At 36.3% G+C, this 22,307-nt stretch overlaps 1 protein-coding gene across 3 annotated transcripts; it reads left to right on the forward strand.

The window, feature by feature from the left end:
- Window positions 1-1,741: 1,741 nt before the first annotated feature.
- Window positions 1,742-21,793, forward strand: LOC126967902 (uncharacterized). 3 transcript variants are annotated; one of them, XM_050812599.1, is made up of 10 exons: window positions 1,742-1,809; window positions 2,051-2,422; window positions 3,252-3,430; window positions 4,971-5,064; window positions 5,424-5,598; window positions 8,417-8,597; window positions 10,344-10,464; window positions 12,829-12,982; window positions 14,922-15,069; window positions 17,452-21,793. In XM_050812599.1, the coding sequence occupies exons 2-10, from the start codon at window positions 2,111-2,113 to the stop codon at window positions 17,717-17,719; spliced, it is 1,632 nt and encodes a 543-aa protein (XP_050668556.1). In that variant the 5' UTR covers window positions 1,742-1,809; window positions 2,051-2,110; the 3' UTR covers window positions 17,720-21,793. The 3 variants fall into 3 exon arrangements, with proteins under 3 accessions (XP_050668556.1, XP_050668557.1, XP_050668558.1); XM_050812600.1 differs by having other exon boundaries at window positions 1,770-1,818; XM_050812601.1 differs by lacking the exon at window positions 1,742-1,809 and having other exon boundaries at window positions 1,827-2,468.
- The last annotated feature ends 514 nt before the right edge of the window (window positions 21,794-22,307 follow it).

The following is a 22,307-nucleotide window of genomic DNA, read 5'->3' on the forward strand; positions in this document are numbered from 1 at the left end:
CAAAAGCAAGGCCATGATTTTTAGTAAAGACTTTCCCTCTAATGGCATACTCTACAATAATCATTCAATTTCAGTTGTACCTAATCATAAATTCCTGGGTGTTGTCATTGATAACAAACTTTGTTTTGATTTACACATCAATCACATTATAACTAATTCTCTTAAGGGCTTAAATATTATAAGATGTTTAGCTGGTGTGACTTGGGGTGCAGACCCCAAAGTTTTAAGTATGCTATATAAATCTATAGTCAGAAGCCACTTCGACTACAGTTGTTTAGCCTATTCAAATAGTAGTTGTGTAAAAAAACTAGACATAATTCAAAACAAAGCTCTGCGAATTATTTCTGGGGCTATGTGTTCAACTCCCATACGAGCTATGGAAGTTGAAACCAAAATAATGCCACTGTGTCTTAGAAGACTTCTGCTAATAGAAAGATATTTACTAAAGCTGTTATCTGGTAATGATAATGTTCTCAAAAAAATAGTACCTTTTCCTGTACAATGCTTGGCTCAGCAGACTTCGGGAGGTGATCTTTTACAAGGTTATTTCCCAGTTCTACCTCTCATTGTACTGCAAATGAATGAAGATTTTAAAAATGTAATTAAACAATCAAAGTGGACATGCTACTCATACCCATATTCCTCTATTATATTTGAGACCAATATTGTTACTAAAAAAAATTTTAATAATTGTGAATTATTAAGTTTTCTTTCCAACAATAACTACTATACTTTGTATACAGATGGTAGCAAAAGTGAGCTCTTTGTGCGCAGTGCTGTTTATGATCCCCAATCCAAGTTTGGTCAAAGTTTTCTTCTGGACCCTAAGTGCAGTGTTTTCACTGCAGAGGTATATGCGGCCCTCGCGGCCCTGAAGTGGATTGCACGTATAAATAGTTTTAATAATTTTTTAATTTTAACAGACAGTTTAAGTATGGTCCAAAGTTTAACCAATCTCAGATTTGACTTTAAAAAAAACTATATATTGTATAATATAAAAAAATTGTTATTTAGTTATGCACAAAAGGGCATAAAGGTCTCTTTCATGTGGATTCCATCACATAGGGGCATAACAGGAAATGAGACAGTAGATAAGATTGCACGTGATGGAACCAACATGTTGGATGTTAGCTCCATAGTAAAAGTACCTTTGACCGACTGCTATCAATCTATTGACAACCAGGTCAATAGTTTATGGGTCGAATTTTGGAAACAAGACCAAGAACAGAAGGGTAAATGGTATGGAAATATTCAAGCAAACTTACCTGTGGCACCATGGTATAACAAATTGAAAATGGCCAATCGGGACTTTATTACGACTATAAACAGACTGCGTTTTGGTCACTCCACCGTCCCGGCCCACCTGGCTCGGTTGGGCATAGTGGAGAGTAGCTACTGCACCTTCTGCAATAATTCTGTTGGTGATATCGAACATTTCATATTTAAATGTGAGTGCTTTTCGTTTGACAGATTGATTCTTGTCAGTGAAATTAGTGAAATAGTGCAAAATCAATTGACAGTGCAAGATCCCTCCCGCCGCCTGAGTGATATGTTGAAAAATAGATCCTATTACGTGCCTCTATATAAATTCATCAAAAATACAGTTGGGAAATTATAATATACCTAATAAAAATACCCAAGACTAAGCCTAAAGGTCTAGATACCAGGCCATAAACTCCAAAAAAAAAAAAAACGAGACAAGGGGGCAGGGGCATCAAAAATCAACTCAAAAGTCAAAACAATGTCAAAAAGTTTTAAGAAAACTTGATCTAGTTTATGAGTTTAGACTTTAGAGTCAAAAATCAAAATGTAAAATTGGTATTTTATATCTCTTTAATCCTTTATTATTTTTATGTTTATTTTATAATTTAGTAAGATTAAGGTGGTTAAGATTATTTAGTACTATGTACTTACGTATCACGGAAATGTTGTTAGATATTACAGCTTAGAGTGAAACGTAAATAGATTACGTACTAAACTATTTGTTTTTTCTACGATTATAACACAGCGATAGCCTTTAATAACCTTTGCAAATATATTTTGAATACAGGAAAAACCTAACTCTTTTAGAAGTATATATATTAACTAGCGATATGTGAATTGTGAAGACATGCAAACGATGCTACTAACTGTATCTATACTTGTGATTTTAAATATTTGCGTGTCTAATGCAGAATATAAAGTGGAGTGCAATAATGAGACGTCAAAGCTTACGTTTTTACCATTTAATGGTAGTGTGGATGGACGTTATGTACTTAAATGGTGTACACAAGGTGATGAACAGGTGACTAAATGGGAGATGGTGCTGCGATACGACGAGCGCCATAAACCTGAACTCTGCAAGCACAATATTCAGAAACCATTGTATCCAGTGCATTCACGGTTTCGAGAGAATATTGAATTCAACTTGAACTGCACAAATGTGAGATTGTTCTTCCACTATGTCAAATAATGAAAACATTATATAGGTATCTATAGAATATTTTAAAGGTTCTATCACCTCTTTTTTGTTTCTGTTTGAAACCACCTAGGAAATCAACATACACATATGAGGAAATATTGCATGTGAAGTTGACCAACTCGCATTGGGACAACAAAGTCAACTCATTGTCATTGTCATAGTGTAGGCCCTCGTGTTGTGCACCTTTTTTGGGTGATGAGGATTTGGAGTTGTAAAAAAATTGCCCAAAACTTTCTGTTTTTGTTTAACACTATCTGTTAAAACACAACTTGATATGTGTTTTTAAATACAACTAGACTTGGATGTTAAACATATAATACAAGTTTAAAAGTATATAAACATCTACAGTATGATTGATGCCAATCAGCCTCATAGACCTTTTATTCTTCTGATAAGACTGACATGACAAGCACACACAGGCTAAAGATGGAACCTAATTAAAGGTCCAAACATAAACCCACATGCACACACATACTCCCGTACACACTAAAAATGTAACATAAAATCTAGTTTTTAATCATTTTTGTTTACTCTAATATAAGTGTTTTTGTTTGCTCTAATATAAGTGTCTTAACATAACTTACTTGGAAGTCTCAACCTATAAAATGTATATTATGCAAACTTTGAAATAAATTAAATCTATTTATGTGTTAATTATTATATAGTAAGAGAAGTTATTGTATAGAAATTGTACTGGTTCATGAAATTTGATTGAATTACGGTTTCAAACTATTTAATTTATGTTTTTCTAGTTAAGGATATTACTTATTATATTATTCTTACATTTCAGGTTTGCTTTACAAAACATCTGGATTTAATATTTACAGATGCTTGTTACCACATCAAAACTTTACTTTTTAGAGGTACAAAAAGCTCCAGACCACAGGATGTGTCTTTCTATGTTAAGAACCTGCACACTAAAGAGCATTTCACAGAAAGTGAAACTAAAGCAGATACCCAAAGTCATGAGTAAGTGTTTCTATTTAATGTTGTTTTTTATTTTTAATATGAGAGTTAACTTATTGATGAAGTTACCTCTAATGAGTATTGCTGTCATCTCTGGTCTGGTGCACCCCAGTATCAGCTTGATCCATTTGACCGTGTGCAACGCAGAGCAGCTCGAATTGTCGGGGACCCAGTACTCTGTGAACGGTTGGATCACTTGGCGTTGCGTAGAGACGTCGCTTCATTGTGTGTCTTCTACCGCATTTATCACGGGGAGTGTTCCGAAGAGCTGTTTAACCTAATTCCTGCCGCCGAATTCCACCTTCGCACGACACGCCACAAGTTAGGATATCATCCTCACCATCTGGATGTGTGGCGGTCCTCCACAGTGCGGTTTACAAGGAGCTTTCTTCCACATACTACAAAGCTGTGGAATGAACTTCCTTGTGTGGTGTTTCCGGGGCGATACAACATGGGTACCTTCAAAAAAAGCGCGTACACCTTCCTTGAAGGCCGGCAACGCTCCTGTGATTCCTCTGGTGTTGCAAGAGAGTGGGCGGCGGTGATCACTTAACAACAGGTGACCCGTATGCTCGTTTGTCCTCCTATTCCATAAAAAATGATATAAATATTGGTCAAAGAGACTCTTAAAGGGTAATACCTGAAATCTAAAATCCTAGGATAGGATAGATAGGATGATGGCTGTGTGTTATGTAATAATCTCTTAATCTTAATTATACTGTTCAAGAACAATCAGATTGAGTGCAGTCGGATGATACTTGTAATAAACCAAACATAAAAAAACCTATCTAACTTTATCCTGACTCAGGTGGACTGCAGCTTAAACTACTTAATTTGGATTTACTTCTATTCATATCAAATGTTCTAGCGGGTATTCCTTCTTAAATTGGGAATCTGCTTTTTGTTGTTTTAATTTTTTTTAATCCCCCACTTATATAAAATTTTACGACAGATGCACTCTTCATTTTGGGTGAAATTATTTGTAGCACTCTTGTACGTAAATTTCATTGGGGTCAAAATAATATTTATTCTGCTGTATGTACCTCAGCTAGGCTATACAGGTATTCCCATTTTTAACTGTTTATGTACACTACATTATTTATTTGGGTTTGGTAACTTTATGATTAACTGTGGCTCTTCTGGATATGTTCCTGGGGCGCCGACGACGTTGGACGCCGCTGCTCTTAGTACAGCCCGTGCACACCAACTTGTAAAGCTTGGCACTGATGACACATGCACAAAATAGCCTTTTAGATGGAGATCCATAATCAAATCAAAAGTAGATACTTTTTGGAAATCCGATTGAATTCATGAGATTTGCACGACTTATTATATTATGTTATGAAATTAAAACATTTTTAAAAGTACAATAAACATTTACCCAAGTCACCAGTATCGGGCACTGTTTGGAATTGCTCGCTCTGCTACACGATTGACCTGTCACCCACATGGTGGATTCATTGGATGGCTAAGAAGTTTGTCTCAATAATTTGGAATGTAACACCAGAACACCTTAACTAAATTAAATAAATCAATGTTTCAGAGATCACTTGACAGCACTATGGTCGCTGGGCTACATCCCAGCAACGGATTTCCAAATGCAACTGTGTACAATCAACAATATTACTATGGCCGAGGTAATCATGATACTATGTTGACGCGACAATATATTAATCACTAGTTGGTAAGAAATTCATTTTGAATAATTGACAGCACAGTGGCAACTTAGATCTCACTAAACATGCATTTGATGCATGTGATATTTTGACATTTCCCATCTGTGGGTTCCTGGTAGTTTTTGGACATTCGATCACCAGCTTCCTCTCTGGTTAGCTGTCTAGGGCTTAGGCCTGTTTATGCTGGAGTACCTCAAACCTGTATTCCGTCTCCTGCACTAGCCATGTCGAGATCATGATATTGAAGATGTTTTATATACCAAGTGTGCTGGTCACGTTTATCTTTGGGCTTATGTAATGTAATTCAAAATGCATTTCAGAATTGCTCATACGACATAACAAATGAGTGCAGCGTCAAGGGCTCGCGCCAGAGCAGCATATACTGCGACATGTCTGTCCCGTTCGGCCACTACATGATGCGGCTCACTCACCTGGCGCCGTGGGTCGCAGGGGACAAGCTGTTCCACGCTCTCAAGAGCATCGTCGTTGAAGTGGGTAAGTCTTGTGAACAGACAGTGAGGTACAGCTTGTGCAGCTACTAAATGCCTTCTCTAGTTTTCAAGATACCGAGATTATATTGTTATGTAGAAGGTTGTGATGAAATGTAGGTGAATGCTCTTCCCCAATCAGATCATACGATTCTAAAATGAGGCAGGTATTAGTAGAATATTAAAAAGAATTATTACTTTATGCCATAAAATTGTAGAGAGCTGAGTGAACATATCCCAGATCCCTTAACGTTTTCAGAGGGATGTCGCTGCATTGTGTATCTTCTACCGCAATTATTACGAGGAGTGTTCCGAAGAGTCCCGAAAATCTTCATGTTGTGTTCTTTTACGATAAAACTTTGGATACCTTCGAAAAAAGCGCATACACCTTAGTATTAGGCACCATTCCTTTGATTGCACTGTGCTTTAAGTACGCGTTGAAGCTTGTCTTCCCATGTTGAACAGTCACATAAATTGAGCTATTTTGGGGATGAGTTGTAATAAAAAGTGGATTCTATACGATAATTGCAAGTGAACATCGCTGACTGCAGAACAAACGCCGCAACATTATCAGCGAAGTCTACGTAGTGATAGTAATTTATATACCAATGGGGGACATTTAATGGTTGTAGTTCATTACAGCAGATTTCTATTGTACGGAACTTCGAGCAATGATGGTGAATATCACAGAGTCTTGACTAGTCCACCGATCTTCACCGATACTGCTCCATCATAACGCAATACCTCACACGGTTCGAGAAACCGTTTTAACTCTACAGAAACCCTCCAACATCTTCACATGTTTTTTTTTTATGGAATAGGAGGACAAACGAGCGTACGGGTCACCTGTTGTTAAGTGATCACCGCCGCCCACAATCTCTTGCAACACCAGAGGAATCACAGGAGCGTTGCCGGCCTTTAAGGAAGGTGTACACGCTTTTTTGTGTAAAAAAATTTCTTCTCAACAACATGGACAAATTACTACAATGTTTTTAAATTATGCCTTGTATAAAATGAGGAACACCTGAGCCAGAAGGCCACACTGTTCCATATCAATAAATTTCTAATATTTTTTTATTTTTTATTGACACACTTCTACACAAATTGTCTTGCCCCAAACTAAGCGCAGCCTGTACTATGGGTACAAGGGTATTTAATACAATATACTTACCTAAACAAACATTATAAACATATATTATAAAGATCCATTCATCATATAAATGTTTGCACCTACCGGGATTCGAACCTCTAGCTCTAGGCAGGGTCACTAACCACTGGGCTATATGGGTCGTCAAATTGTCTCTAATTGATCTTCTATAAATGTACTAAAAGTTTTTATTGCATCTTCAGTTGATTTATTTTGTCCGAAACCATCTAGAACAGATATAATCTAATATAATGTTCAATTTAGTAAGATAAAAGATGACCTTCCATTAATAATCTTTGCTAAGATTATTGCAAGTTTTGTTGGTCCTTATATTTACATAGTAACCTTTTCATGTCTAGTGTTTCCAGTAGGTGTCTCTCATACATTCTTTTGATTTTTTGTTAAATTATGTAGCATGGTTATGTGATGATAAAACATAATGTGGGTCAGAATGTACTCTATTTTGATGTTTGTTTCTATTATCAATACATTCGGTTTCATATTACGTTTCTTTTTAGGGATTGGTATAGATTTGGTGTTTCTTGCAAAGATTTTGAGACCGCTTTGAAATCTGCCAGTACAGTAGTCCGAGATTATTTTCGGTCAGACTTTGAATAGCATTATAAAAGTTTTAGTAGTGTGCGTATGAGTGTAGTAGATACTACTTTTAAGATTTGTCAAAACATAGCAATCCATGGTCGGTTTAAATAAAAATTTGAATACGACAGCTATTTTTATCTAATTTGATCTTTAAGTGGTCCAAACAGCTATCAAGCTTAGGTTGGTAAATTATGGCCAGCCATGATACCAAAGGGCGTTTTAAGTCTATTTATAAGTTTAAAAGCTAGTTCTCATGAACTTATTAACCTTATGTCTCCGATTTTTTTATGACAATAAGGGACAAGTTGAGTTGGACGTTCAGCTGATGGTAATTGATACTCCCTGCCCATTACTTAGATTCTTGAAAAACCCAAAAATTCTGAGTGGCACTAAAAATTGCGCTCGTCGCTTGCAGACATAAAATGTTATCTCTTTTGCCCAGTAATTCCACTGAAAACAAAGTATAAATGTAGTACAGAAAAAGACGCCTTTGTGGTACCCATAATCTAGCAGGCATCCTGTGCAAAGGAGCCTCCCACTAGTTATTACTGATTACAGTAAATCCTAAATCGATAACATTTATGGTTTCAAATTTAAACATATTTATATACGAATTAAAACTCACTGGATTTATGCAGCAAATACACAATTTTTGAACTAGAGATGTTAAAAAATATTTATCCCAACAAAATAATTTTTTGAATTTTTCTGTACATATATGACAATAGTATTTTCTTTGATTATCGCGAGTGTTACACATTTAAATAAAACACTTTTAAAGGATTAAAACGCGTGTAATTGTAACGGTTTTACATTAGATGTTTGCGTAAAAAGTTACATTTTTATTTTAGTTAACCCGACGTTTCAAGACCTTTCCAGATCTCGTTTTCAGGGGGAGTACAGATAAAGTGAGTCAAAGATAGTATTTCTAAATACTAGTTAGTTACAATTACACGCGTTTTAATCCTTTAAAAGTGTTTTATTTAAATATATGACAATTTCATACTCTATATATAATATTAAATAATGTGACTCGTTGTTAATGTGATTGGATTGCATAAAGTAGTTTTGTGCACAGACCATACTGCGCCGAGCTCGATAGAGCTATGGATGGAGCGGGCTGGTGGTGGGTTTGAGTGGTGGTGGGGGCTGGGCGGCGCAGGGGCCCTGGTGATGGTGGGGCTGGCGGTAGGGTCCCTCGCGCTCAGCTCGCGGAAACGACGCCAGAAGCTGTGGAGCCACTGGCCAGAGACTGACAAGTGAGTAGTCGTGAGAGAGATGATGAGACAACTTTAAAACGATGTCGATCTTAGATGTGGTTCGATATATCTAATACATCCCAATTCCATTTTTTTATTTATCGCGCACAGTCGTCTCCCTCCAGATTTATTTTCGAGTAAGTAGCGCTACTTGGGGTGGCTGGATGATCCTCTCACCGGGAAATCTTTTTAAAATAAAAGTTTTTTTTTTTTATATAATAGCTGATAAGATGCTCGGATAATGCCTTTATTTTATCTATGGTATGTGTGGATTGTACTATATGTGTAGTATATTCTTCAATATTATCGGCTCTTAGACATACGCGCCCACTCGCTTCCGCCACTCGCAGCGGACTGACTGTATCACGACCGAACGTGCGCTAGAGATGACATAATGCTTCCTTCTCTTTCACCTACATACACTACAACGAGTACGTTGACTTTGATAACTAGCTTTCAACTAACATTGATTAATGGTCATCATGAAATCAGATACACTAAATCATGTATTTACTCAATAACTATAACTATGGTTTTACTTGTTAATTTACATTTTTTTGACTTCGTGCAAGACATTTAATAATTGGCGTTTGAGTGTTTTTGTTGCACCACATTGTATATAGTAATATAATAAAATTATTTGTAAATTTAATTGAAAATAAGAACTTATAATACCATTCTGTTTTGAAAAGAGCAACCTTAGAGTTTCCTTCCGAACGAGCTGTATGAAAAATGACATATTATTTCAAGTAATTTGCATTTTACCTACGTAATAAAATATTTTTGATTGAGTGATTGATTGAGAAGGTATTCATTTAATATAGCCGTGATAATCTACAGTTTAATAGAAACTTATTACTATTTATTCAGTATTCATTAATGTATGGGGGTGTAAAATTCAGATCGCCGTTATTCACATGGTGAAATTCCGTTATGAATATATCATATTATATTAAATATGACGACCGAGCCTTGCTCGGATTTTTAAGAATTTACAAAGCTTGGACAAAAAAAACTTAAAAGGAAATCTGGATTTTGAACCGGGCTCTTCTGCTCTCCGGATCACTCAATGTCCCATCTGGGCTATTATAGTCTTGTATATAGTGGCGAAATTTACCTTTCTATTCTTACGTTATTGTAGCTGTTTCTCATTAAAACACGGATAGAACTACATTTTTTAAAATTGAAACCTAAATTTGTATTTTTATGAAAATCGTCGGAGCCGTTTTCAAAATTCAGATTATATAGGTATATGTCGCAGGGAAATGATAGTAACAGAGATTTGGTCCATTCGATAGTAATTTGTGATCATATCACGGAGTATGTTTACAGAACAACACGATTTTATCATTTCTCTAAACAAATCTAGTGATTTGATCAAATGCCAGGGTTGGTTCCGTGAAATGAAATTTTGGTTTGTGATAATTTAAATAATTACTGATTTTTTTAACCCCATTCTTATATTTTTTTTCTGAATACTTAACTCATTCGTAACTAATTCATTATAGTATTGTATAATAGGCGTGTATAGTATTGTGTAACTTATATAGCTTGTAATTAGTTGTTAATTTGTATTACAATTGTTTTGTGGTTTTTATCTTACCGTTGCTTACCTTCTAACTAAAAGTGTCGTATAAATTGTTGGAAACTTCCCTGGTGAAAGTGTAAGTATTAAGATTTGTTAATATTTAAGTATCATAATACTGTTTGTTTCCTATACATGAATAAATAAATATTTCGGTGCAGGTCACTTGAGCGGGAGGCGGGCGGCGCCATCTTGTTGCTGTACGCACGTGACTGTCCGTTGCTGATGCGCGCGGCTGCCGAGCTACGCTCCGTGCTTCGCTGGGCTTCGCGGGGCAGCCCCGTGAGTATACTTCTAGTCTATAATAAGCCTTGCTGTTAATTTTGTAATGATTTTTCGCTTATTGTCCACAAAAATAGTGCCTACTTAATGATACAGCTACGTTCATTTTTTTACAATATTTTTCTAGGCTACTTCCAACAGTGATTGACAGCAATTCACTGTTGGAATGCCATCGCGGAATTTTCTTTACGATTTGAGAACAACTAGGAACATACATATGTGGCAACAAACGGCCCGCTGTAAGATTTGGTCCGGCCCGCGAGAAATTTTGAAAAACTCAATTACTAAACATTAAACCCTTTGATACCTACCGTCTTAATGGCGCCGCAACAAAAGAATTTTTGATTCGCAATTGTATTGAACTACACTAGACGATTCTAGATCATTCCTTCATTTGCCTATATAAGCGGGTGGACCGAACTTTAGTTCAGTTATATTTGAGCTACCGATGTGATACAACGAGCGATATCCTAGCGAACTGCTTGTGCCGTCAATTTGCTTTGTGACTTTGTGTGCATCTTGAGTGCTTACTAATTATTGTTTTTTATTTATTTATTTCATTAAATATGTAGCACATAACATCACTTATTAGTTAGATATTATATACAAAACATTGTGCCCAGCAGTGATGTTGTACTACCTATATAGGCAAAAGAACAAAAATAAATCTTAAATTCATGAAGAACCTACTTGAGATAAAACAGATATAGCAAAGAAAGAAAAAAAAATGTATTCATATTATGTTTACTTCTGTGTCTGTATATTTTGGTGAGTGTGATTATGAGTGTTGTTTTAATGATAATTTAGATGGTTTGGCTGATGTAATAATTGTTTAGTAACATATATTGAACATTAAGAATAAGTTTATTTCTGGTAAGGTAGAAAATATATAAGCCTGGGAAAGACATTTTATAGAAATGAGGAATGCCCATCGTTAGACGATTTTGAGAGTATCTCGAGTGACAGTATGGTACATGGGAAAATGGCGGATGCGACGTTTTAACGCTCTCATTTTGAAAATATATTATAGCAATTAATAGTTCCTGACTATCTATGGTGCCGCGACGCATGGGGTATAAGTAAAGACATCTCTGATTATATCTTTAAGAGTTAATAGTTTGAAATGAAATTATATTTTTTTCGTCAAGTTTATCGAACGAAAAGTGTAAGTAGATGGAGAACGTGCGGTACTATGGCAAGTCTCGCCTAGCTGGCCTTGTGTAAATACAATACAGAAACTGTTTGACCTTCTATATTTATTTTAAATGTGTAATACACTTTTGGCCATACTATTAACTATGTTTTTTTTATATTAAATCCAATTGTATCACTGCAAGAGTACCAAATGAATAAATAATAAAATACCTGGTCTACGTCTTCTACCTGGTCTACGTCTAGAGATACAGTGTTTATACTTATTTATATAGAGAAGAGATGAGACTAGATGGAGAGACGACCTAGTAAATTACGAAGAAGTGATGTGGTCACGTACAACATACAATAAGTACCAATGGAAAAAGAAGGGGGAGGCCTTTGCCCAGCAGTGGGATGATATATAAAAAATATTGTAAATAAATTAGTAATCGTTTTAATATTGTAATAGGCTTTATGTACACCCATGCTTTAAATACTCTATTAAAGATTCTGAAACAGTTAGCTTATTGCCAACATTAAAACACACAATGTCGTAATAACCATTACATCATCCAAACGAGTGTTGTAATGTTGTACTGAATTTCATAACAACACTCCTTGGTTTTTTTTCGATCCCTTCATGCACAAAGAGTGTTAACAAACAGCCACATTCTTATTGCTCGATGCGTGGTATCTGTATGAATTTCAAAAAAAGAACATTTTCGTTTACGCGCGATTCACACTACCAGAACATAGCGCGCCGTAAAAAAAGTAGGTTATTCGAAACCCCGCCATTTTTCTTGGAAAAATGAGTGATTCAAATTTTGACAGCACACCGCCGGATATTTTAAATGCTGCAAGTAACATAATATTCAAGTGAATTTTAATAATTGCACTATACAAAATGTAAATTACTACTAAAATTAATAATTCTTTCATTAATACTTAGTTTATTTGTATATAATCAGTAAGGACGATATTAGGTTACTACTAGGGCTGGCTGTTTTAATGTTAGCAGTAAGCTAACTGTTTCAGAATATTTTAGAGGATTCATATTCTGGGTGTAGATAAAGTCTTGTATGCAACTGTTGATAATTAGGTATTAAAACACTCATGTGATACTATTATCACTCACATTCATGTTTTAATACCCCTTATTACACAACAGTTGCACAAGTAACTATTAATAAATAAATATAGAGAGGTCGTTCCGGTCGGGTTGTTGTGCAGGTGTACGACATGTTCGCGGCGGACACGTGGCGGGAGATCGCGGCCGCCAGCGGCACGTGGGTCGCCCGCGCCGTGGCCGCGCCGCACGTGCGGCTCGTGCTGCTGCAGACACCCGCCGCCCGCCTGCTGTACGCCCCGCCCCCCGCGCAGCACCGTGAGTACACCGCGTCCTGGCCCCGCCCCTAATTAAGGCCCGGTCTCCACTTGCACCAAAGAGGTCGAGGCTCCGTTGCACAGGAACCCGGCTAGATTATCAACACCACAACGGCGCCTATTTCTGCCGTGAAGCAGTCATGTGTAAACATTGCTGTGTTTCGGTCTGAAGGGCGCCGTAGCTAGTGAGATTACTGGGCAATTGAGACTTAACATCTTATGTCTCAAGGTGACGAGCCCTCATAATTTTTGGGTTTTTCAAGAATCCTGAGCGGCACTGCATTGTAATGGGTAGGGCGTTTCAATTACCATCAATTCAACGTCCTGCTCCTTTCGTCCCTCGTTTTGTTAATAAAAAGCGGAGAGGAGAGGAGATGTATTTTGATAACCAATCAGATTTCGTTTCGTTCAACTTTTTTCAGCAGTCTCCGAAATTATGATTGAGGTTTTCTTTCGATTCGAAATGGCATCTAGATGGTTTTCGAAATGCTAAATTGATTGCTTAAGTAATTTTTGCTTGCGAAACAATGAAGTTCTGCAAGCAAAAATTACAAAAGTTATTGACAAGTAACTAAAACAAGTAACTAACTGTCGGACCAATATTTATAAGTTTCCCAGAAGGTTCAAAATACACCCGAAAACTATAAAAATAATAATAAACATACTCCGGCTTGTGCAAGCCACGCCCCCTTCGGTCCTTTAATGAATAAATATTATTTAAACTTATTAAATATGAAAATTAAAAATTGCCATTATTTAGGTGCTTACAGGACAGATCAATGAACAATAATCTGTGGTCAAAAATTTTTATCAAAAAGTTATCCATTAATTAATTAACAATTTTTTGTAGCACAAACATTAACATTACAAATGCGATAATTGTTAAACTATTAATCTAAGAATTTTTTTCCTTTCCTGGAGCTATTTTTCAAAGGAATAGATTCCCGTTGGAAAATTGAAAAAAATTATAATTTTCATTTTGTTATTAACAATTTAATAAGGTGAAAAATTATAAAGGTTTATTAAACATTGAAAAAAAATAAATGATTTTTAATTATTTTTATCTCCTATTGTTAAAAAAATTGTATTGAACAAATGCGTTGTTTATGAGATAATTTAAATTTTTTTTGATAATATTATCTTTGATGATAATTATGATTTCAAAAAAACCGTTTCTTAAAAAAAAATTATTGCTGAAAAATTAATATTTTTTTCAATTTTCCAACGGGAATCTATTGCTTTGATGAATAGCTCCAGGAAAGGAACAAATTCTTAGATTAATAGTTTAACAATTATCGCATTTGCAATGTCAATGTTCGTGCTACAAAAAATTGTTAATTAATTAATGGATAATTTATGAAAAATCGCGATAAAAATTTTTTGACCACGGATTATTGTTCATTGATCTGTCCTGTAAGCACCTGAATTATTGCAATTTTTAATTTTTATATTTAATAAGTTTAAATAATATTTATTCATTAAAGGTCCGAAGGGGGCGTGGCTTGCACAAGCCGGAGTACCCGTTTTCGGGTGTATTTTCAACTCTTTGGGAAAATTATAATATTGGTCCGACAATTCCGGGAGTCGGAACTTTTTGTTAGGAAATTTCCTCCTCTTTTTGAATCTTTTTTCAAATTTGAAAAAACTGAACTCCCCTTTTTTTTAGTTAATTGTTACTAATTTTTGTAATTTTTGCTTGCGGAGCTTCATTGTTTTTCGAAAACCATCTAAATGCCATTCCGAATCGAATGACACCTCAATCATAATTTTAGGAGACTTTGAAAAAAGTTGACCTAAAAGGCACTAGTCGACACCGCATACTCGAAAGCGTTATTATACGCAAGCAAATAAGAAATAACCTGACAGTTTCGCGGCGTATTTCCGCTTGTCTCCGCTTTGGTGGATACCGGGCTTAACACGTGTACGACTGTCATCCGCAGTGAAGCAACCGCTGCTCGGCCGATCGGTGGTGTACCGGCGACCGCACGCTGCCGACGAGTTAGTGCGCGTCGCTCTGCGAACGGTGCACGAGGTCCTGCCGCTGCGCTCGCACGAATTGCCCCACTACCGCAAGTGCTACAAGTGCATGTGAGTACCTACGGACCGACAGTGACAGTACAGAGCGCTCTCCGACGGCAGCTCCAAACACTTTAACTCGAGCAATTGCCGATTTCGCGGTTATCTGGAAGGCAGACCCTAATTGGCCCAAATGAGAATCGGGGGATCATAAATAAAAGCAAGGGACATAAAATAGGCGTCTATTTCTGCCATGAAGCAGTAATGTGTGACCATTACTGTGTTTCGGTCTGAAGGGCGCCGTAGCTAGTGAAATTACTGGGCAAATGAGACTTAACATGTTCTGTCTCAAGGTGACGAGCGCAGTTGTAGTGCCGTTCAGAATTCTTGTGGTTTTTCAAGAATCTTGAGCGGCACTGCATTGTAATGGGCAGAGCGTATGAATAACCATCAGCTGAACGTTCTGCTTGTCTCGTCCCTTATTTACATTAAAAAAGTTTGGAGCCTTTTTTGTTTAATTTGAGGATATAGTTTTTACTTGAGCCACTAAAAAACCAAAATTTTCGTTAGTTTTTAAATAAAAATTTAAGTGCACATCTACTATTAGAGTAGAATATCCCAGTAATTAACGGGGAGGATTGCGTTATTAGGATCACTAATCGTATGATTCCCTCAGTCAGAATGTCGCACCAGCGCGGTTGGGTGAACATCGCGCGTTGTTCGTCGAAGCATTTTTCAAAAACAAGATTCTTACACTAACGCTCGTCAACAATTTTGTTCACACTTTAATATTAGTTTACTTCGTAACTGAGCACCGAGATTCCGGGCAACTGCTTCGACTATCAACACCCTGCGAACTCGATAAAATATTATATTCAATACGGAAAAGGCCAGTCTCTTTAGATTTCCGAAAGCTATTGTCCATCTTTTGAAAAGGATTTGAGTTTCCAGCATTTAAATTTCAAATCGTTGAAGAAGTGTAAGAAAATTTTATCGGGTTTCTTTGTGAAATTATGTTAGAACTTTTTCTCACCGTGAATTAATTCAAGTTTTGGAGCAACGATGCTCATTTTCATCTGAATGAAATGAGAACTCGTAACCCTCGACTGAAGCAACAAAAACCCTTGCATTGCTCCAGTTTAAAAGTTTGTTGTGGTTTATCCAAAAATGAAATAATTGAACCATTTCAGTCAGGAGTTATGGGCGCATGGCGAATTGTTGTGAAGTTACAAAGAAAACATTTTTCATGAAATCAGCGTAATTATAACAGGAGGCTGTGCTCCTAACAGTACGTGCACGTGAACGTGATAGAAGACATTTGGGTGATATCATTAAAAAAAATTAAACCCAGTCCTCTCTATATCTAATATGTATAATTTTATCATCATTAACTACCGTGTGATTGCGACGCGGTTATTGCGCGGGTGTCACTCAAGATACTCATTCCGGGTGTCGACGTGTTTGATCGCTCGTTCACACTAAGTTATTTCGCGCGAATAGATCCAATTATTACACCTAATCTAGATAACCGCGATCAAACATACATTATGTTTGATCGCGGATTCGCAAAAGTAAAAATCACTCGAACGTAGGATGGTTCTGCATTCACGATCTTATAAGACGATGCTTATGTTCGTACCTCTATCGAAATGTGTCTGTTTGCGTACTTGGACTTTGACAGGTTGTGCTTGCCGTAGTAATGTTTATTTACTTCTTTTAACCGTGGCATAGATAGTTGATAAACAATTCTCTAAAATTACGAGTCTTAGAAGAATTATTTTTTCTTATTTTCGACTGTTTTCAGTTTCAATAAAAACTGATATAGAATATGATGTGAATAATTACTCCTACATCCTGTCTCTTCAAGAGAATGCAAAAGTGTTAAAATAAATGACAATCATACAAACTATCCCCTCGAAGCGTCCGTTTGTAAAAATTCCGTAATTGTGACCCACGTAAGAATTCAAGACTTATATACAGGTAGATCATGAGGAGATTAGCGGTGTTATAGGTTTTAAAACATATTGTATTTGTTGGTTATAACTGTCTGAGAGACTACCAATATAGGCATGTAGGTATCGCGGGAATACAATGATGTCTAATGATGATTAACCCGACGTTTCAAGACCTTTCCAGATCTCGTTTTCAGGGCGACTGTCTGCAGTGCTGAAATGAGTCAAAGATAGCAGGTATTTGTCATAGTTGTCATTATGAAGTTTAGCGCCATTTATTGCCTCGGAGGTGGTATTTGCAGTAGACAGATGGTTTTTGGCAAAATTTACTGACAGTGCTTCTCTATTTTGGTATGTGTATGTAGAGATTATTGGATCCCAGGTGTTAGATAATTTTAGACCGCCTTCTCTATTGAAATTTGGGTGTTTTTTTTTTTTTTTTAATGTGTAGCACTCGCATTTATCAAAGAAAATACTATTTGACGATAATTTTAAATTTCAGCATCCCGGGGTTGGAGGCGGACGTGGCGCCCACCATCACGCCCTTCCGGGAGTACGAGCTGCCTGGTGACGTGCTGGCGCTGCTCAGTGACCTGGAGCCCGCGCTGCTGCCGCCCGCCGGAGACTCCGCCCCGCGGGCGCCGCCCCCGCCCGCGCTGTGCGCCGCACTCGACCGCCTGGCGGCCGCGCTCCACGACCTGCGGGCTTACGTGGCCGACCACCCGGACTACTTGGATGACGAACTTATTCATCTGAGTGAAAGTGAATGAGTGGATGTTGTGCTAGCTTGAGCTAGGAACGAATCAGACAATTGTTGAGAACGCAGGCCGTTGTGTTGACATACCGTGTTAGCAGACTGTGTTAAGTAACACGTTGATTTCCTGAACAAAAAAGAAGCTAGCGGTTGGCTTACATTAACTGGGAGAAAGTCTTTCGTAAAATCTTTACTATCGAATAGCAGATGAAATAATTTTGAAACATTACTCGAGCTTTTACAGATGGGTACGAATTGCATTCTATTTACACTGATTTTTCCGAGGCGTTTGATGTGGTTGACCACGAACTGCTTATTGAAAAACTTGATCACGCCGGAATTTGTGGCTCTCTAGTACAGTGGTGCGAATCCTATTTGCAGAACCGTTCCTAGATTGTAAAGATCAAGAATCATGCCATCAGGGGTTCCACAGGGCTCCTATTTAGGGCCCGATTTTTTCTTGGTCTTTGTAAACGATTTCAAATGTTTGCAGACGACTTGAAAAATTTATCGAGAAATTAGATCTACAGAAAATACGAACATACTACAAAGCGATCTTGATTCGATCCGCGATTGATGCATTTGTAATAGGATGGTCTTAAAATGTTTTTGCTTAAACATTTCTCGAAAACAAAATTCTTCACGACAACTTCATAAATGCTTGTCCGCTAACAGGAATTTTTACAATACGTGATTTAGGCGTCATGGTTGACACAAAATTAGATTTTAGGGAGCACATTGACTACATTTCCAATGAGGCATCTCGTCTTTCAGGTTTTGTAATCTAAATTTTCCATAGACTTGTGTCCACATAGATACTTTATTAACTGCTATGTGAGTAGTATTTTAGAATATTGCAGTCCGATGTGGAACCCTTCTTACAAAGTTCATATTAAGAGGTTAGAACAGGTGCGGTCGAAATTTTTATATCACCTCTCTCTCTCTCTTTTATATTCAAGTAATCTTTGCTAACAGTTAGACTGCTACGAATCTAGACTTGTGTATTTTGACATGACGCCGCTTGTACAGCGTAGGATAATTTTAGAACGTAACTTTTTACATAAACTTATTCATGTCCTCATAGACAGTCCTCTATTATTAAGTAAAATTAAATTGACTGTCCCACGGTCCTGCAGCCGTACTAATAGGAAAACGTTCAGTTTACCCAAAACACGTCCAAATTATTTGTATCGCATTTGTTCTCCGTATAATGAACTCTGTCAGGAGATGGACATATTTAATCTGTCAGGTTTTGAGGACATCTCCTAGAAATAGGGAATTATTCGTTTGGGGACTGTGTGGTTGAATTGTGTTCATCTATAGATTAATTATTGTTTTTAGTTTTATATAAAATCTAGAACACATTTAAAATCATGCTGTGTTCACTTCCAGAAGGAGGCACTCGCTCCTACATGTTAACGTATATTTCTGTTTCATACAATATTTAGAGTATATATTATTTAGTGGAACTACTTAAAAAACACTATTTGAAGGATCGATTCTCTTACTGGTTCATGATGAATTATTTGTCTATTTAGATTATGGTAATTCATTATAATTAGATAGAATGTAATTTTATTTCATTACTTAAAATAATTCTTTCAAATGACAATAAAAATTTAATAATGTGCTAATATACGTTTAAGAAAAATAGAAAATCGTTAAAAAAATCGGATAAGATCACCATCATTTTGGTTAGAATTACATTCTAAAACCACTCACTTTCGCAATCATAGATAGACAATAATTAACAAAACATAAACACCAAAACTACAGTCATGGACAAATTTGGAGGAACGCAAAAGAACGTGTGTAAGATAAAATATATGTATGTAATTAATAAGTAAGAACGTAAGAGCTATTGAGTATAAGGACATGCATCAATCAACACACACTGTATAGTTATTTATGTAACTGTTGTGTAATAAGGGGTATTAAAACATGAATGTGGGTTTATCACACGAGGCAAGCCGAGTGTGATAATAGTATCACATGAGTGTTTTAATACCTAATTATCAACAGTTGCATACAAGACTTTATCTACACCCAGAATATGAATCCTTTAAAAGATTCAGAAACAGTTAGCTTACTGCTAACATTAAAACAGCCAGTCCTAGTAGTAACTTAATATCATCCATTACTGATTTTATACAAATAAACTAAGTGTTAATGAAATACTTAATTATGTATTTATTTTAGTAGTAATTTACATTTTGTATTGTGCAATTATTAAAATTCACTTGAATATTATGTTCTTTTGCAGCGTTTAAAATATCCGGCGGTGTGCTGTCAAAACTTCAATCGCTCATTTTTTCAAGAAAAATGGCGGGGTTTCGAATAACCTACTTTTTTTTTACGGCGCGCCAGGTTTTGGTAGTGTGGAACGCGCGTAAACTTAAATGTTCTTTTTTTGAAATTCATACAGATACCACGCATCGAGCAATAAGAATGTGGCTGTTTGTTGATACTCTTTGCGCATGAAGGGATCGAAAAAAAAATCAAGGAGTGTTGTTATGAAATTCAGTACAACATTACATCACTCATTTGGATGATGTAATGGTTATTAGGACATTGGGTGTTTTAATGTTGGCAATAAGCTAACTGCTTTAGAATCTTTAATAGAGGATTTAAAGCATGGGTATAGATAAATGCCATTTAGTCTATTGTATTCACAAATTGAGGATTCCTTCGCTTTGATACTTCCATAGTCGACGTTAGTTAGATATAAGCCTCCCAGACTTGTTACTCTCAAAAGTGCCACATAAGTTTGCCACAAACACTAAATATGGGATGAGGATTCCTGCGCCTTAATATTTCCAAAGTCGACATTAACAAGATGTAAGCCGCCGAGACTTTTATTTATTTATTTATTGACACACCAACAGCATTACATACAAAACATTAAAAATAATTATGGTCTAATAGGTTTATAATCTGGTACGAATGCCAGTTACTGGTGCATACACCACTCTCATTGCAAGACATTAATTTAAATACAAAATACAGTTCGACCTACAAATTTAACAAGGATTTTAAGCAAATTACTAACAATATTAGATACAATATTACGAAGAAATAGTTTGTATGAATATCAACTAACATATTATTATTATTTACAAACAGAAATGTGCGGTTAGTTTTTTTTTTTTCCAGACTTGTCACTGTGTCATTAAAAATATCAAAATCTTTTATGGACGCGGAAAATCGATTGTACTCAGAACACATCCCTGATACTGGAGAATGTTTAAGGGCATTTGTCCTACTTACTGGTTCCACAAGTATGTTAGTAATCGGATTTCGTGGATATCTATACGGGATTTTGAAACTCTATGTCTGCTAAAAGTGCCTTAGAGTTTTGATGATTGGTCAGTGACAAAAAAACTTAACATTAAGAAACTTTGATTAGTTATAATTCTTATACTTCTGGTTTAAATTGAATGAAATGTTTGCTGATTCTTACAGATACTGAAAATACAGGCTAGTTTTATCTTTACTTTAGTTTTATCCACAAAAAAGTTATAGGCGGTTGAAAATGGTCTGAACTGCTTCGAGAAAAGGATACTACGGTCGTTTAGAGTGAATGACATCACAGCTATTATTAATAATATTACATGTTTTCATTCATTTATGTGTATTTAATTAGTTTTCATAAGTTCTCACGTGTCAATCGTATCAAAGAGATGCGAAAAATGTAATAATTTCCGTTCCATCTTATTTAATTGCTGAATTAAAGTTATTGTTATACATTTTGTACATGGTGCGGATTACTCTATTCAACTGCTTAATATATTTTAATATCACAGCAGTTTTATTAATTTATTTATATAATTTTATGACTTAGAAACCATGTCGTATTTTATGTTTCCACCTTGTGTTATAGCTTTAAAATGTACTACAGACAGTTAGTTATTATCTTAATTATGAGATCTACTTAAATGTTATCTATGGAACAGCTACCTGTTGTTTATTTTATCACAACCAAGTCGTTCAGAGAACTTGTCTTTGCACAAATGAACGACTACTTGTTGTATCAAGGTGCGCCAATTTACTGCCACCACATGTTATGTTTAAATACATTCTTATTATTGTATACTTTGTTTTTATTTTGCACCCTCACCCGCTTATTTATGGAAGATGGAGAAAATGGAGCGTACTGGTCACCTACTTTTAAATGATCACCGCGCTAAACTCTCTTTTGCAATACAAGCTAAATGCGAAATATGGTGTACGACGAGTAAGATTTAAAAAGAGTTCCCAGAAGATTGGCCTATTCTTTTTGTGGGTTACAGCCCGTAGGCTGTGCTATTGCCAATCTGCACCGGCGGCCGGCAAGACAGACTATGGTAGCTTTCAGCAACGCCCAGAACCCGCGTGTTCCGGACGGGTAACACCTAAACTGCTCGCCGTTTTTTTGACGTGCATAATTTTCGTATGGGTGATTTACCGCTTTTAGTATTAGGAAGTACAATTGTATACTCTCTTTCGAGCTTTGCAGTTGGATCCTTTGGGCCCAGCGTCGCAACTCAGGTCTGGTATGCCTGTTCTTTGCAAACAGCTACTGCTATTACTGACGCATCAAACCAGGACTGATCTCCCAGCGATCG

Source organism: Leptidea sinapis, chromosome 14 (genome assembly GCF_905404315.1).
Source record: "Leptidea sinapis chromosome 14, ilLepSina1.1, whole genome shotgun sequence".
In the NCBI taxonomy this organism is placed as follows: Eukaryota; Metazoa; Arthropoda; class Insecta; order Lepidoptera; family Pieridae; genus Leptidea; species Leptidea sinapis.

Excerpts from the sequence above, each read along its gene's own strand:
- LOC126967902 (XM_050812599.1), top strand. The coding sequence starts at position 2,111 with ATGCAAACGATGCTACTAACTGTATCTATACTTGTGATTTTAAATATT. Across the intron at positions 2,423-3,251 it reads TCAACTTGAACTGCACAAAT|GTTTGCTTTACAAAACATCT; the intron begins GTGAGATTGTTC and ends CTTACATTTCAG. Across the intron at positions 12,983-14,921 it reads CCCGCCCCCCGCGCAGCACC|TGAAGCAACCGCTGCTCGGC; the intron begins GTGAGTACACCG and ends TGTCATCCGCAG.